The sequence below is a fragment of the Epinephelus fuscoguttatus genome, linkage group LG3, assembly GCF_011397635.1.
Source record: "Epinephelus fuscoguttatus linkage group LG3, E.fuscoguttatus.final_Chr_v1".
NCBI lineage: Eukaryota > Metazoa > Chordata > Actinopteri > Perciformes > Serranidae > Epinephelus > Epinephelus fuscoguttatus.
The window spans coordinates 33,723,149-33,737,388 of NC_064754.1; the positions used below are offsets into that span (position 1 = coordinate 33,723,149).

The 14,240-nt window shown below is 42.9% G+C and overlaps 1 protein-coding gene across 1 annotated transcript in view; it reads right to left on the reverse strand.

Moving 5' to 3' along the window:
* LOC125885762 (zeta-sarcoglycan) overlaps positions 1–13,272 on the reverse strand; it is a 466,598-nt gene extending 453,326 nt beyond the window's left edge. The window contains exon 1 of the mRNA XM_049571525.1: positions 12,434–13,272. Coding sequence (XP_049427482.1) covers positions 12,434–12,472 — 39 coding nt within the window. The 5' untranslated portion in view covers positions 12,473–13,272. The remainder of the gene's footprint in view (positions 1–12,433) is intronic.
* Between the last annotated feature and the right edge of the window lie 968 nt (positions 13,273–14,240).

Below are 14,240 nucleotides of genomic sequence, written 5' to 3' on the forward strand. Positions count from 1 at the left end.
GCACATACAATATTTCTTGTTGTAACATGATAAAATGGTGTGTAAGAATAGTGGCAGATGAACGATACTGTTTGTATACTCTATCTGGATTCCAACTGGATGACTCTAAGCTCCAAGTGGTGGCAGACTACTTTAAACTACATGTACCCAGGATTGCTGATGATTTAGGTAAACTGCATCCAGCCCAGAATACCAAAGAAACAAGGGAACAGATCTAGTGCTGCTGAGCCATCCTTTTCTCTGTTTGGAGTGCTTTCTCACTGCTGTGAGCACAGTGACGGCTTGTATTTTCCTCTCAAGTTTTTATTCATTCAGCTATTCTCTGTTGCAGCTCTACGTTGTGATTTAGGCAAGCAGAGTGGCTGTAATTGCATATCAAAATCTTGCCGACTGCAGCTGTAACCATAGGCCAACTTCATCCACATTTCCTCCAAATGCCAAGCTGAAATGACAGATTTGGGTAACTGGTTTATTAAAGCAATAATACATACACCTCCAGTCGGCACTTCAGCAGACATTTCACCCAGGTCATGGAGGGAAACTCATATCCTCTCCAAACATGTAAACCAGTTTATTATTATTGTTGTGGTTGTAGCTATTTTGCTTTTGCCGGGACAGAGAGTAAGGAGATGCCACTTAAAGGGTTGGTGCTGAGCCCACCCACATACACTGTCAGAACAGGAAAAACTAGCATACTGAGTGACAGCAAGGAAAGTCAAAACAGGACTGTGCAGATAACAAGCAGAACAATCATCATGTGAAAATGGAGCAGGAGCAGAGCACTGAATGCTTTATATAGGCTCAAATTTGCTGCAGAGAGAGTATAGTGCCATATGATTTGCAGTTGAATTACTGTATATACATGGAGACGCTCATACAGTACATTAGCTCTGGGAACACATATATTTGCTTGCTCCCAAGCACACACATACACGTGTCAAAATGATTGCAATGCAGGAGGGACTATGTAGCTGCAACAGTACGTCAGAACGGACAAAGCGTCAAATCAAGGTTAGCTAACATGGGAAATAAAAGGCACACATACATAGAAACACATGCACACCGGTCACACACACCCTGAGGCTTACAGAGGAAAGGTTGAGTGGCAGGTAGTGAGGTGAAGCATCAGTCACTGTTAAGACTGGGAATGTGTGTGTGTGTGTGTGTGTGTGTGTGTGTGTGTGCGTGTGTGTGTGTGTGTGATGACTGCCATGAGTGGCAATCTCAGGCCAAGGTGCAAAGTAAATATGCCTGAGGCAAACGTGTTTGTGTTTGTCTCTGCATCTTTTTTTGAACGCAGAGGGTTATATGTTAATGCATCCACAAGCATTTCTCCCCACAAGGTATTATTAGCATTAAGTGATGGTCTGCAGGGCTGTGTGTGTATGTGTGTGTGTAACTATACCACTGTGCAGCGATGTGGACCCTGAAGCTTCCCCAGGGCCAAGTTCAACACCATCATGTTTTCTCTCCTCTCACAAAACACCTCTACAGTCCACTCTGCCCTCACTTCCAGTCCCCCCCCCCCACACACACACACACATACACACACATACCCTGTCCACAATTAAATGATAAAGTTCTCTATATCAGTAACTGTGACTCAGAGGATGCTGCCTGCATCCCCAAAACATCTCAGATGGTCGAGTAAATTCTACTTGAATGTAGCCATTGTCCACCGTGTAATGTCATGCAAAGTGTGTTTAGCTTCCAACACCATTTACTTGCGGAGCACACAGCCTAACTGGCAGCACTTGCTGGTTTCTGTAAAACATTGGCCTGGCAGTGCCAGTGTTTCTTGAAAATAATTAAATTTGCCCTATTCAGCCCGCAGCTCATTAACCTTCACTTTGACCCCCAAAGTCTTTTGGACGTTATACTAATAATGGTAATAGATGGCATGTAGGTTAGTGGTCTGCACGGGCCCCTTTTCTCAACATCACACCCCCCTGTACACCTGCTGCTTTATTCACCACCTGCCTGCATCCATAGGATTTTCAAAGCACCCATCTGGTCCATAATCCATTCGACCAAGTGAGCTGGGAATCTGCATTCTCTGCCAGTTATCATCAAATTTCACCAAATAAATTTTGACTGTCAGAATTTGAAGAGTTGTAAGGGCATTGGTATGGGATAAAACATGCTGTTTGGGTGTCTTAAAGATGTAACCAGCTGATGCCACATTAAGCATCTGTTCTGTGGGTGGTGAGCTACAGTATGCCACACAAACAGTAGGCTATCCAGCCCTCCAAAACAACATGATTGCCCATCTAATTCTTCAATGATCCCCTCTGTGCAGAAGCCATATCATCAGGTTAAAAATGTATTTCAGGGTTATACTAACCCTTTGCATATGACAGCTGGGTGTTTTTCTCTTAGACAACAACCATCCACAGCCCTTTCTAGAGTTAATAGTAGATAAACTAGTTAAACACAACTACAGTCAGTTGTGGGATAAACACTATAAAATACCAAAAAAAAAATATTCAGTGCACCCCAACACACACACACACACTCTAAAACTCACATTTAATATTGTATGCCGCCTAAGGCAAGTTTCAAGAAATTAATTCCATGGATGCAGAGGCCCTAAAAACAAAAAGAAATAATTGAAAGGGCTCTTTGTCAGCTTGCACTCATTTATCTTGTAATGTACTGACTGACATGTGGAAGGAAGTTAATGCATCAATCCAACAATTAATTGACATACGTTTTATTGTTATTCTGATTTTTACACTGACATGTGCGTTTGACAAAAAAGCAATCTGTTCTAGCTCCCAGGTTGTCAAATACCAACACTTTGTCATGCCACTTTGTGTTTAATAGTGACTCATAGGGCACTCATTAGTGCATCTGTGTAATGCACATCCAGAACACATTGTAACACATGGTTAATGCTGTGTGGTTGGGTTTAGACAACAAAACTACCTCATTAGGTTTAGAAAAAGATCATGTTTTAAGTTAAAATAAATACTTTGTTACATAACATATTGTAACGTGAAGTGAATATGGCGTCAGTGCTCAACGACTGTACTTTTGACTTTTGGTTTTACGTGGGACACAAACTGTGGCCACCAGGGTGAAAGATTGTTTGACCCATCCATCTCCTCTCGCTTATGCCCTGCTTCCTCTTTATACTACATCAGTTGCTATCAGTGTCAAATATTTTCACGGATGGATTTACATGGAGTTATTACAAAGCCCAGTGCGTCTCATCAAGACACTAAAAGGTGCCTTTGATGTTGATATCACATGCCAAGGGGTGCGACAAAGCATCAGTATTTGGCGCTCTGGGAATGACGGTGGGCTGGAAAAAGATGTATTTCTTTTGTGTGTTTGTGTATTAGTGTGCATGCGTGCCTGTCACAAGCCTACAACAGCTTTTTGGAACATTTTGGGAAATACACTGGTTTGTTGCTGTGCCAAGAGTTGGATGAAAAGATTGACTTTGTGCTTTCAGTATACAGAGTGTACAACGGGTCCAGGCTATGTTTAGGCTTAGTTTACCACAGTTTGGAAAGAGAGAAAAAGCTAGCCTTCACCAAAACACAAAAAGGTACACTTTCAGTCAGGCTGAGGATTTTGTTTTTACATTAGGTATCTCGTTATGGAGCAAGCTAGCCAGAAATACATCTTAGAATCGCCAAAAACTTGTAATTATCTAAAAGACTTTAATAGACAATATTTTAAGTTTACTTGTTAATTCATTTACAAATGTTTTGGTCAAATGTATTAACTAACTATGAACTTGACACCCTTTCATCCTCATCCATTAAATTCATCAGTGAAAACAGAGTGTCCTCGTTTTTATTTTATAGAAATGACACATATGTTCATTTGTAGCCAACTGGTTAATTGGTAGCCTATTAACAGGCATGATTAGATATATTAAAGATTCTGTTTTACCGCCATGCAGCTATTAAGATGGCATATCTAATGTTGCTGGATTTTGCAGTCTGTGCCTTTAGGAGAGAGCGCATCAGAGACAGACATGTTTGAACATATTTGATGAGAGTAACAAATGGCTTATAAGCTGTTTCTGACTGCCTTCACATTCACAGCTGCTGACTGATGGTCGGATACTGGTGTGCCAGGGCCTTAAGATATGCGTAGAAACATCGTCACTGCTTTCTCCATGATTCACCTCTGGGCTGTATGCTGATTGCAGATAGCAGGCACACACCTATCAATTTAGAATGATGGTGATTCACCAACATATGCATGGTGGTTAGAACCAAATCAGCTGGTGTGCACGTGTCAGGAATCTAATGGTGATTTCGCATTATTTTATGTGCAGTGTAAGAACGTTTCTATGCACGTATTAGTAAATATGGCCCACTAACCACTCACTAATGCACTTTGTCTTGTTTCTACCCGTGTTTAATACAGAAACAACACACACATAAGACAACAGTGAGGGCTCTTTTGATGGAGCTAGGTTAGCTCTTGCCCTCTGTTTCCACCATTTGGGGTAAGCTAAGCTAAACATATCACAGAGAAACTTCTGCAGGAAACGCACAGAGAGGAAATTGATTTCAAACTGACTCCCACAAAGAGAGCCCATAATATTACTTTCCAAAATGTTGTGGTTAAGTTAACCTACAGCCACTTCATTATTTGGAGTGGTGTGGAGCTCACACACAGAAAGTAAACATACACTTGCAGGCAGTGCGGAGGTGAGGGGTCCCACAGTGTGAATTACTTCACTCTGTTGCTCAGCAAACATAACAAAATTGCTATCACGCACATATTTAGGCACACACACACACACACACATACACACAGACTAAATACTGTAAGTTAACCTTTAGAAGGCCAACAGTAGCCCGCTAGCTATTAGACCTTTAAACAATGCTACTTGAGCAGCACGCGCACACACATAAGACACACATAAATACAGGAAGTGCTCCAAAGTAAAAAATCTTATACTTTGTTTTTCTCATTAAATAAAAGCACACACACACACCACTGTGTAATGGAGGTGGCCTTTCTGCAAGGAACAGCTAATTACCTGTAAAGTGGACCGATGTGGATGAAGAAGGTGACTGACTCCTGGACATTGCAACTTACCTTGAGTACTGTATGTTCACGCTCCAGGCTGCATGTGTGTGTGTGTGTGTGTGTGTGTGTGGTTGAGAAAGTAAGGGAAAGTATAAGAGAGCCTAGAGGAAAGGACGGCTTCCTTTTCAACCTTGCCTTTACAGTAAAGACATTTTGTCTGTCCACTTCAACGTTCCTAACTTGTTCAAAATCAAGTTCGGGCTGTTTTGCAGCTCTCAAGGGGGTGTGATCAAAACAAGATCAAACATTCTCAGCGCTTCCTTGCACTGCCTCTTCAGCATAGTAAAACCCTAGAATGTTACATTTGCTCAGCCTAGACATCTGGATGAGGATGCACTTTTGCGTGACAAATCGAAGGACCGGCTTCTTAAATTTCAGATTTCTGCCAGTAGTGCCTATGATAAATGCACTAGTGACAGTAACAAGTGCTGCTTGCGAGGGAATGTGTTTAATCTCTTTTTCTCTGAGTTTTACTTTGGTGAAGCCAAAGATTTTCAGTTTAAATGATAAAAGAAATGAAGAGAGGATATCAGCTGAAAGCTGTTGTAGGGATGGGCAGAATGTTAATCAGCCTGATTGAGATGTTTGTTTCATCCTGGATGACAAAGGGAATAAAACTGTTACAGTGATAACAGACTAAATCAACTTTATATTGCAACCATTAGCTAACTACTCTAGCTGGCGACTAACAGCTGCCCTAATGTTATAAAATGAAATGAAATCATACTGTAACTTAAAAGTTCAATATACAGTTCTGGAGAAAGATAGCTGATGGTTGAGTCTCATTCTCAGGTCATCAAATATCGGCAACCTTCCCAGCAAACATGGAACACGGTGACATTTTGTCCCTGGCCAATAATGGTCCTGCCTGGACACCAAAACCTGTAACGTGGTTATGAGGCACAAAGGTCAAATGGTGACAATGTATCCACAACTAATAATATTACTATGTAAAAAGCAAATGCATGTGTATTTCTTTTTGTTTTGGTCTGTTTTGTTTTTTTAAATACAACAACACTGTATTAACAGTTCATTTGTTGGTTGTAAGGTGGCCGTGATCAGACAGTCGTACTGTGTCCTCCCCACCACTCCCAAAGACTAGTATTAGCTACTCAACACCCCTTTTTTTAAACATTCAAATGACATTTATGCCATTTATATATATATATATATATATATATATATATATATATGTACAACAACGTTATATTGCTGTTTGAACCTCGGGGTGGGGGAGCCCTTCTGTGCAGAGTTTGCATGTTCTCCCCATGTCAGTGTGGGTTTTCTCCAGGTTTTCTGGCTTCCTGCCACAGTCCAAAAACTTGCAAATTAGGTTCACTGATGAGTCTAAATTGGTCATAGTTGTGAATGTAAGTGTGAATGGTTGTCTGTCTCTGTGTTAGCCCTGTGATAATCTGGCAGCCTGTCCAGGGGGTACCCTGCCTCTCACCCAATGTCAGCTGGGATAGGCTCCAGCCCCCCCGCGACCCCCATTGAATGAATAAATGAAGAGCCACAAGTCTTTTTCCAAGCTGTTTTTGATTGCACATGGCAGAAGGAGCTGGGATCTCTACCAGAAAGTCTGGTGATGTATTATAAAGAGCGACAAAGTCGACATAGATAGACAGTTGTGGTGGATGAATGGGTTCAGCACAGGGCTTTCAACCAGGAGACTGGGCTATTGCTGCGACACTCAAGAAAGACAGCCAGCTGATGGCCAGGTAACTTTGCAACATTGGCACAACTTTCATTGCAGAACTATTTTTGAACCATGACAGGATGGACATCTTGATTGGATGTTCAAACAATGGTCTTTCAGTGTGTCAGTGTTTGTTGGTTTGGGTTAGTAGTTGGACCAAAGTGCCAGCCCAAAGCATCTGTATTTGACAACCTGAGAATGAGACTCAAAAATCAACTGTCTTTCTCCTGCACCTTTAAACATGGGCCTGTGGCCTTTAAAACACTGTTCATCAGAGTCCTCTCAAGTGATGTTACATTACTACATGCAAATTAATGGCATAAGGTGTGATGTTGGTCTTGGTCTTTACTAAGTCCCAATATTTTCATGATCACAGCCATGTATATTTAATTTTAAATATGTTATTAGTTTGGATATGGCATTCTTGACCATACTTTTAGCAAAAGGATTGAGGGACCTCAAAATGAATTATGAATGTTCAATTTATTCATTTTAAACAATAACTAACACAGACATGCATCAGTATATCAGTCCTAGAAGTTTTCTACAGCTTATTTGCATATTAGGTGATCCCATATGGGGTCCCAATCCAAACCGTTGAGAAACTGCCAAGCAGTTAAACTCACATGTGACTGTTTATAAATACACAGCTGTAGAATCATTTGGCACTCTGGAGGCTTTGTTATTAATGAGATATCACCCTCAGTAAACTCAATACATCATGGCCTATCTGCCATGGCTTTCACATGCAGATGTTTGGGAAAGCTCCACCGTAACAGGAATGAAGTCTGTTTGGCTCCGAGTGAGGCGCCCACTTTTCAATTTGTGCAGCTGCCACATTGGAAGCTTTAACAAACATAACTGTCACCAAAATATAATATATTTAATACTGCAGCACGCTAAGTCATCAGTTCAAACGTGGTTTATGCCTGTGCGTGTGTGTTAGATGGTTAAGCTGAACGGGTGCCTGCTAATACACAGATGAGGAATTGTGCTTGCCTGAAGGTTAGAGAGGCAGGCTTGGGGCTGGCTGCCTTAAATGAATGAGTAATGTTCTCCCATCCCTCAGCAGCTACTGTTGAAGTGCCCTTGGAAGAGGCACTGAACCCCCAATTGCTCCAATTGAGCTGCTCAGTGGCCAGAAATGCAAAACTGTGGCTGCACTGGGTGGTTACCAAATGGGGTTGTGTGAAAGAGTGCAACCAGGGTGGGAAAGCAGCCACCATGCAAATGCCGGTTCATTCTGGCTGAGACTTGTACCATAAGTTGGTTTACTTTGCCAGCCACTTTGGCAGGTAACTAACCATCAATCGGAGGTTCTGCTCTATTTTGAAAATCTAGTTGGCTTGTGTATAACAAAGGATCTGAAAAATATGTCTGGACTAGCAGCCACATTGTCAGGTAGCCAACCGTCATTTAGAGGTCTTATTCTAATACAGGGTCTTTCATTTTCATTTGGCTAAGGGCCTTGTATTTTGTGACATTTTTGCCCATCACAGTGACCAGTCACCAAAACATTTGTGTCCTGCTATCACACGGTGGTGCCATTAGGTATGGACTCCTTTTGTTTGGTCTTGTCTGGTTACATCAGGGTTAAATAATACTTTTGATCTAGCACTCCCCAAATTAAACTACTCTTGGTTTTCCGAGTACCTGTCCCTGTTACAAGTTGAGAGCCTCTGATCTAGAGGGTCAAATTCAATCTGACTGCCTTTATTATACTGCATATAATTTATGGTGCAGCTATTACTAAAGATCAATAGCACTTAAACTGCTCCATTGATATTGAAACCTGCACTGATTTACAAGCAGATAGGTCTTTGGTCAAATCCACACACACACATACACAAACACACACACAAACACACACACACACACACTCATACCACTTGTATATTTGATATAATGCAGTGACTTCCCAATGTCCCAATGTTGTCCTTGTTCGCTGTTCATTTCCTGTGATTGCTCTTGGAGGCACACACACCCACACACACTCAGACACACACACTTGACTGACTGAAAAAAAAAATGGCTTTCCATTAGATTGGATTGCTGTGAGTGTGTCTGTTTGTCTCCAGTTTACTTCCAAAGTTTGAGAGGCCAGCTGGCCAACAAACCTAAACCTGTACTCACTCTCTCTCTCTCTCTCTCTCTCTCTCTCTCTCTCTCTCTCACACACACACACACACACACACACACACGCAGTTTTGCTATTTTTGAAAGGAAATTGTATTGACTTACATTAATATTTAAAAGTAGGGCTGGTTGTGAAGGATTGATGCTCAAGAGTATAGATGAACATGGCAAACACACACATTTGCGACCTTCAAATGGTGAACACTGCAGCAGGAGACTGTGTGTGTGTGTGTGTGTGTGTGTGTGTACGCATGCATTTGAGTGCCAACTACCAATGAACTAGGACTCAGGGATTGTCTGCACTGCCAAGGATATGACACCAGCTCTGCAAAAAACAACCAGCAGATGGATGGATAGATGGACTGGTGGAAGTGGATGGAAATTCTTTAAACTCAACGGGCAGAGCGATGGATTAATACTGCCAGGGTTAGGACTGGATTGGTGGACACCCAGTGCTGACATCTGGGGGGGTGAAAGGTAGTTCTTGGGGCCCAAAGCAGGAGATTTCGCACAATCATATTGACTACTTACTTATTAAAAAGAAGTGGCGATGGCAATGTTCTCCAAATTTGGAGCTATAACCCATCAACAGTTGCCTGATATCAGACAGAACTGTCAGCTCATTACACTGTTTCCATCTTCAGTCTGACAATGAGTCCACTGTGGCTGATTTTCATTTAGATTATCCCTAACCAATTGTTAGAGACCCACGTATTTGCCATTCTGCATTTGCTGCAACGTCATTTTATGTCCACACTGATATATAGCCATGCCAGCATACCTATTTTTTTAAGAGTGTAGAGGAGCAAAGTAAAAACAAACTATGATGCTCGGCAAAAGATGAAATAAATAGATAGACAGATAGAAGGCATGTTGATTTAGAACAGCCCTGATAGTACTGTCTATCTTGGCTGGTGCACTGCTTGACAAAAGCCTGACAATGACATTAGTCCCGCCTTTGGTGCTGCCCTGCTGTAGTCCCCCCTCCCCAGCAGTCATTGCTGTTTCATGTCACAATGCCAGATGAATCAGTCAACTTGGTAGAAGGTGTGTACCCAGGTAACACCAACACTTAATAATTCATTTTTCAACAGAGGGTTTAGTCTCATATTATATAACTGCTTGTAGTGATCAAAACAGCAGAGAATCATTCCCATATGTATATATGTGCGGTTTTAAAAAATGTGCTTGTAGTCATCAAGTATACCACTTGCAGTCTTCATTTTTGGGTCCTTTCATACATGACAACTGTTTAAAACTAACGTAATTCTGTTCATTTATTTATTTTCTTCACTTCACTCCCATGATAGGCTCTTTTGCCTCGCGGTAACCTGTCTTCTTTCAGCTGGTAACCTGAGGCTGGTGCTGCGTACACACTGAATTCATGACCAAACACAGTAAGTGATTTTCTCTCTCTCGCTCACGACTTGGTCTCCTTGAAGCTTATGACAAACTGCCAAAAACCAACCAACAAGATACAGCAGCAAAACTTAGTGATCCTAATGCTGCCTTATGTAGTCTACTCAAACATGACACAAGCATGAAGAGCTTTGGAGATGACAAATGTGTGGATAACACAGCTTTGATTAAGAGAGAACTCCAATAGTGCCTCATTTTAAAGTCATAATATATTATTCATGGTAACATAAGTTATGTTGGACTAAATACAAGATGTTTACTTTCATATTTGTGTGTTACTCTCTGATACAGTATGTTGCAATTGTAATTACAGTCTACTGGTTGTACCAAACATGACATCAGAAAAGACCATACGGCTCATACCTGGGACAAAAACATCAATACTCCAACAGTTCTACAGGTCAAGCTCATTGGCTTACAGCGAAGGTAATTTTTTAAATCAGAATGTCAAAGTCAATTTGGAGCTCTGCATGATGGCAGTACGGAGGCTTCCTTCTCTGAGATGTGATCACATAAAATGCTACTTGAAATGTCAAACACCCCGGGGTATCTCATTGATTTGCTGATTTATCCAATCACTGGTTATCAGTAACAGCAGCAACACATAGGAAACGGACATTTCCACCTACATATCCTGTTCCCTGATGGAAGTGTGACATTCTTACAGTACGCCTGTGGCTTTAACGCCTGTACTAATAGTGACCTGCTGGAACTTGTTGGCTTATTATTTATAATTGCATCACTGAAATATTTCCACAGTGTGTGCTCCTTATTCTATTCCTATAGGGTCCTATCGTTTTTCTGCTGTTTTCATTACTGTGCTCAAATGTTAACACCAAGCTTTGATTTGCTTCCAGTGACATGTGCACGCACACAAATACAACACACATGAACACCAAACACTTGTATATCTTAAGTCTACAAGAAAATTTGAGCAATGAATGAGTGATTTGCATACATTTCGAAACTATTGGTTACAGAGGAAACAGGTGCTAAATGGCTCCCCTGGTGCACCCACTTCCAAATGGATTTTACAGTGTTTGTGCAAGATAACCACGCACATACATACACACCTGTGCATAGGCTATATCTTCACCTGTACATCATTTGGCCCACAGATCATTGGTGACATGGAATGGATTTGCGCATTTATCCTCTACACATTGATATGACATCCACATGGGGGTGTTAGGAGATGGGGGAAAAACTTCATTCCGGATAGAGAGAGAAGATCTGTATTAACAGCGACCCAGACCCCCCAGCGTCTACACACACACTCAGGAATACGCACACAGGCACGTAGCCTATACACAAGCCGAAGGGCACAAGCGCACAGGTCGTCGAATGTTTATTTTTGTCTTGACAGTTCGAAAACAGACTTCACTTTTAGGCAGGTGATAGGCTACAAATTAGACTGAGCTGGTAAATTAAAATGAAGGGGAAATAAATTCAGAGAGGGGTGGCGTCCTATATCCTCCTCCACTCTCTGCTCTCCTTTTAATTTTTACCCAGACCCTCTGCACGAAGATGCCGCCCCGTCGGGAAAATCCGTCCCGTCTATCGAGCGTCCCACCGACGCCCACAACAGCTCTCTGCAACAACTCTCCATGCAAGCAAAGCATATTGAAATTCACCCCACGCTCCGAATACTGACATACACACTCCCCCTCTCTCTCCTCCTCTCTTTATTCCCTAACCGATATAGAAAGAGTGTATTTATGCATGTGTGTGTGATGGAGAGACAGAGCGGGAGAGATGCTCTTGGATCGTGTTGCAACAACCCAGAGCTGGGTACCCCGACAGTGGTAAACCCCATCTGATTATTGCACTTCGAGACGTCCAACATCCGGCTGCCCTCCCAGCATCTTAAAGCCACTGGGTCACCCAGCCAGTCAGCCGGTCACCCAGCTAACCAAGCAGTCGCCCTCCCCTCCATCACCAGCCACTCTGCCGCGGATTAATCCAACCTGCCACCCAGTGATAACAGTCCTCCGACCAGCCACCCATCATCATACCCAGTCACCCAGCAGGCCACCCAGTCATCCACCCACCCAGCGGAAGATCGCAACTCACCCCCCTGGAGAAAGTGCGCGCTGCACCGGCTGCGGAGCGTCTTACCTTGAGCGCCTCTATATCCAAAGACGTCGACCGGTCCATGATGGAGAAGTGAAGTGCTGCAAATCAGTCACGAAAATAGAAGTCCCACAGGCGAGGAAGATGACAGGGAAAGAGATTAAAAACGACCAAAAAAAGTTGGAATGCTCTCTAGAGTCCCAAACTCTGCCGCAACATCCCTTGAATTATTGTCAGGATTAGGTTATTAATATTCCACCACGGCGACGGATTTTCTCAGTTTCATTCCTCCCGGTGGGTCGCTTGGTAAAATCAGGACTCCATACCGTAGAAGTCCCCCCCCACCTCCGGTCCCCGGTTAGTCCGTGCAGGGGATGGAGAGAATAAAAACAAATACACAGAAATAGAACAGACTTAGCTGTGCGTAATGTTTCAAGCTGCGGCTTTTGCACACTTGACGATCCGGTACGTCTTTTTTTAGTTGCTGTTGCTACATCTGAGTAAGAAATATTCCCCCACACTGCAGGAATGAAGCCGGGCTTAAGACTCTCCTGTCAGTCGGTCAGCGGATAAATGCCGTTATATCCCGTTGGATCCCAGTAAATGTGAATGTGATGTTGTGTCTGCTCGCGCAGTGGTCGGCAACTGGAGAGAAGGAGTCCGGATCAGACAGATGATATTCTGCCTTGCCTGGGCGACTTCCATGCGGCAAACCGCCAGAGATATCAGCTCTCCCCGAAAGAAAAGGGAAAGAGAGAGAGAGAGGGGGGGGTCAGAGAGAGAAAGAGGGAGGGTGAGATGGAGAGAGAGAGAGAGAGAGAGAGAGAGAGAGAGAGACGTGGTGGGAGAAATGCTGAAGAGAGAAGATGAGGAGAGCTGCGAGAGTTGAGACGAGAGGAGAGAGGGAAGGAAGGTTTATGCTGTATATTATTCCAATGACTGACGCACCGGTGTGTGTGCGTGCGTGTGTGTGTGTGTGTGTGTGCGTGTGTGTGTTTGTGTGTGTGACAGAGAAAGAGTGAGAGGGAGGGAGGGGAGAGGTAAAGGCTCCTTCTAATCAAGTAGATGAATCGAAAATGCTGCTTTGCCACTGAAGACAAGAAAGAGATTTAAATGCAGAGGCTGTTGGAGGGCTGTTGCAGAAAGTCTGGCTGGTTTCTGCCTCAGTGTGGGTGTGTGTGTGTGTGTGTGTGTGTATAGTGTGTTTCTCTGTGTGCACACAAACAGAGAGGCACTGAACTGACACAGTGTGCCTCTGAGTATTACAGAAAGATAATCATATTGTAACTGTGGGTGAAGAATAAAGATAAATAGATCATATTTACTTTAAAATGCTGACAAAAACTTTCCTTTCTTTCTCTCTCTCTCTCTCTCTCTTTCTTTCTTTCTTTTTTATTGTGCAAATTGTCTTCTTTGTTCCCCTGCATAATAAGGTGTCGCCGCCTGCCGACCACCAGGGCTTTATCTGTCACACACCTTCTGAATAAGGAGAAGAGCAGAGGAGAGGAGAGGAGACAAATAAAGGAGAGAAGAGCAGTGGGAAGGAGGAGAAGAGTGGGTTAGAGAGGATAAGGGGAAATGTGTGGACAGAAGGAGGAGGAGAGGAGAGATCATAAATGAAGACGAGAGGAGCAGAGGGGAGGAGAAGAGAAGAGGATGAGAGGAGGTGTGTTGACAGAAGGAGGAGAGGGGACAAATTAAGGAGGAGATAGCAGTGGAGAGGAGAAGAGAGGTCACAAATAAAGGAGGGAAGAGCAGTGGGGAGAAGGAGAAGAAAAGAGTGAGTCAGAGAGGATGATAGGAGGTGTGCTGACAGAAGGAGGAGGAGAGGAGACAAATAAGGAGGAGATAG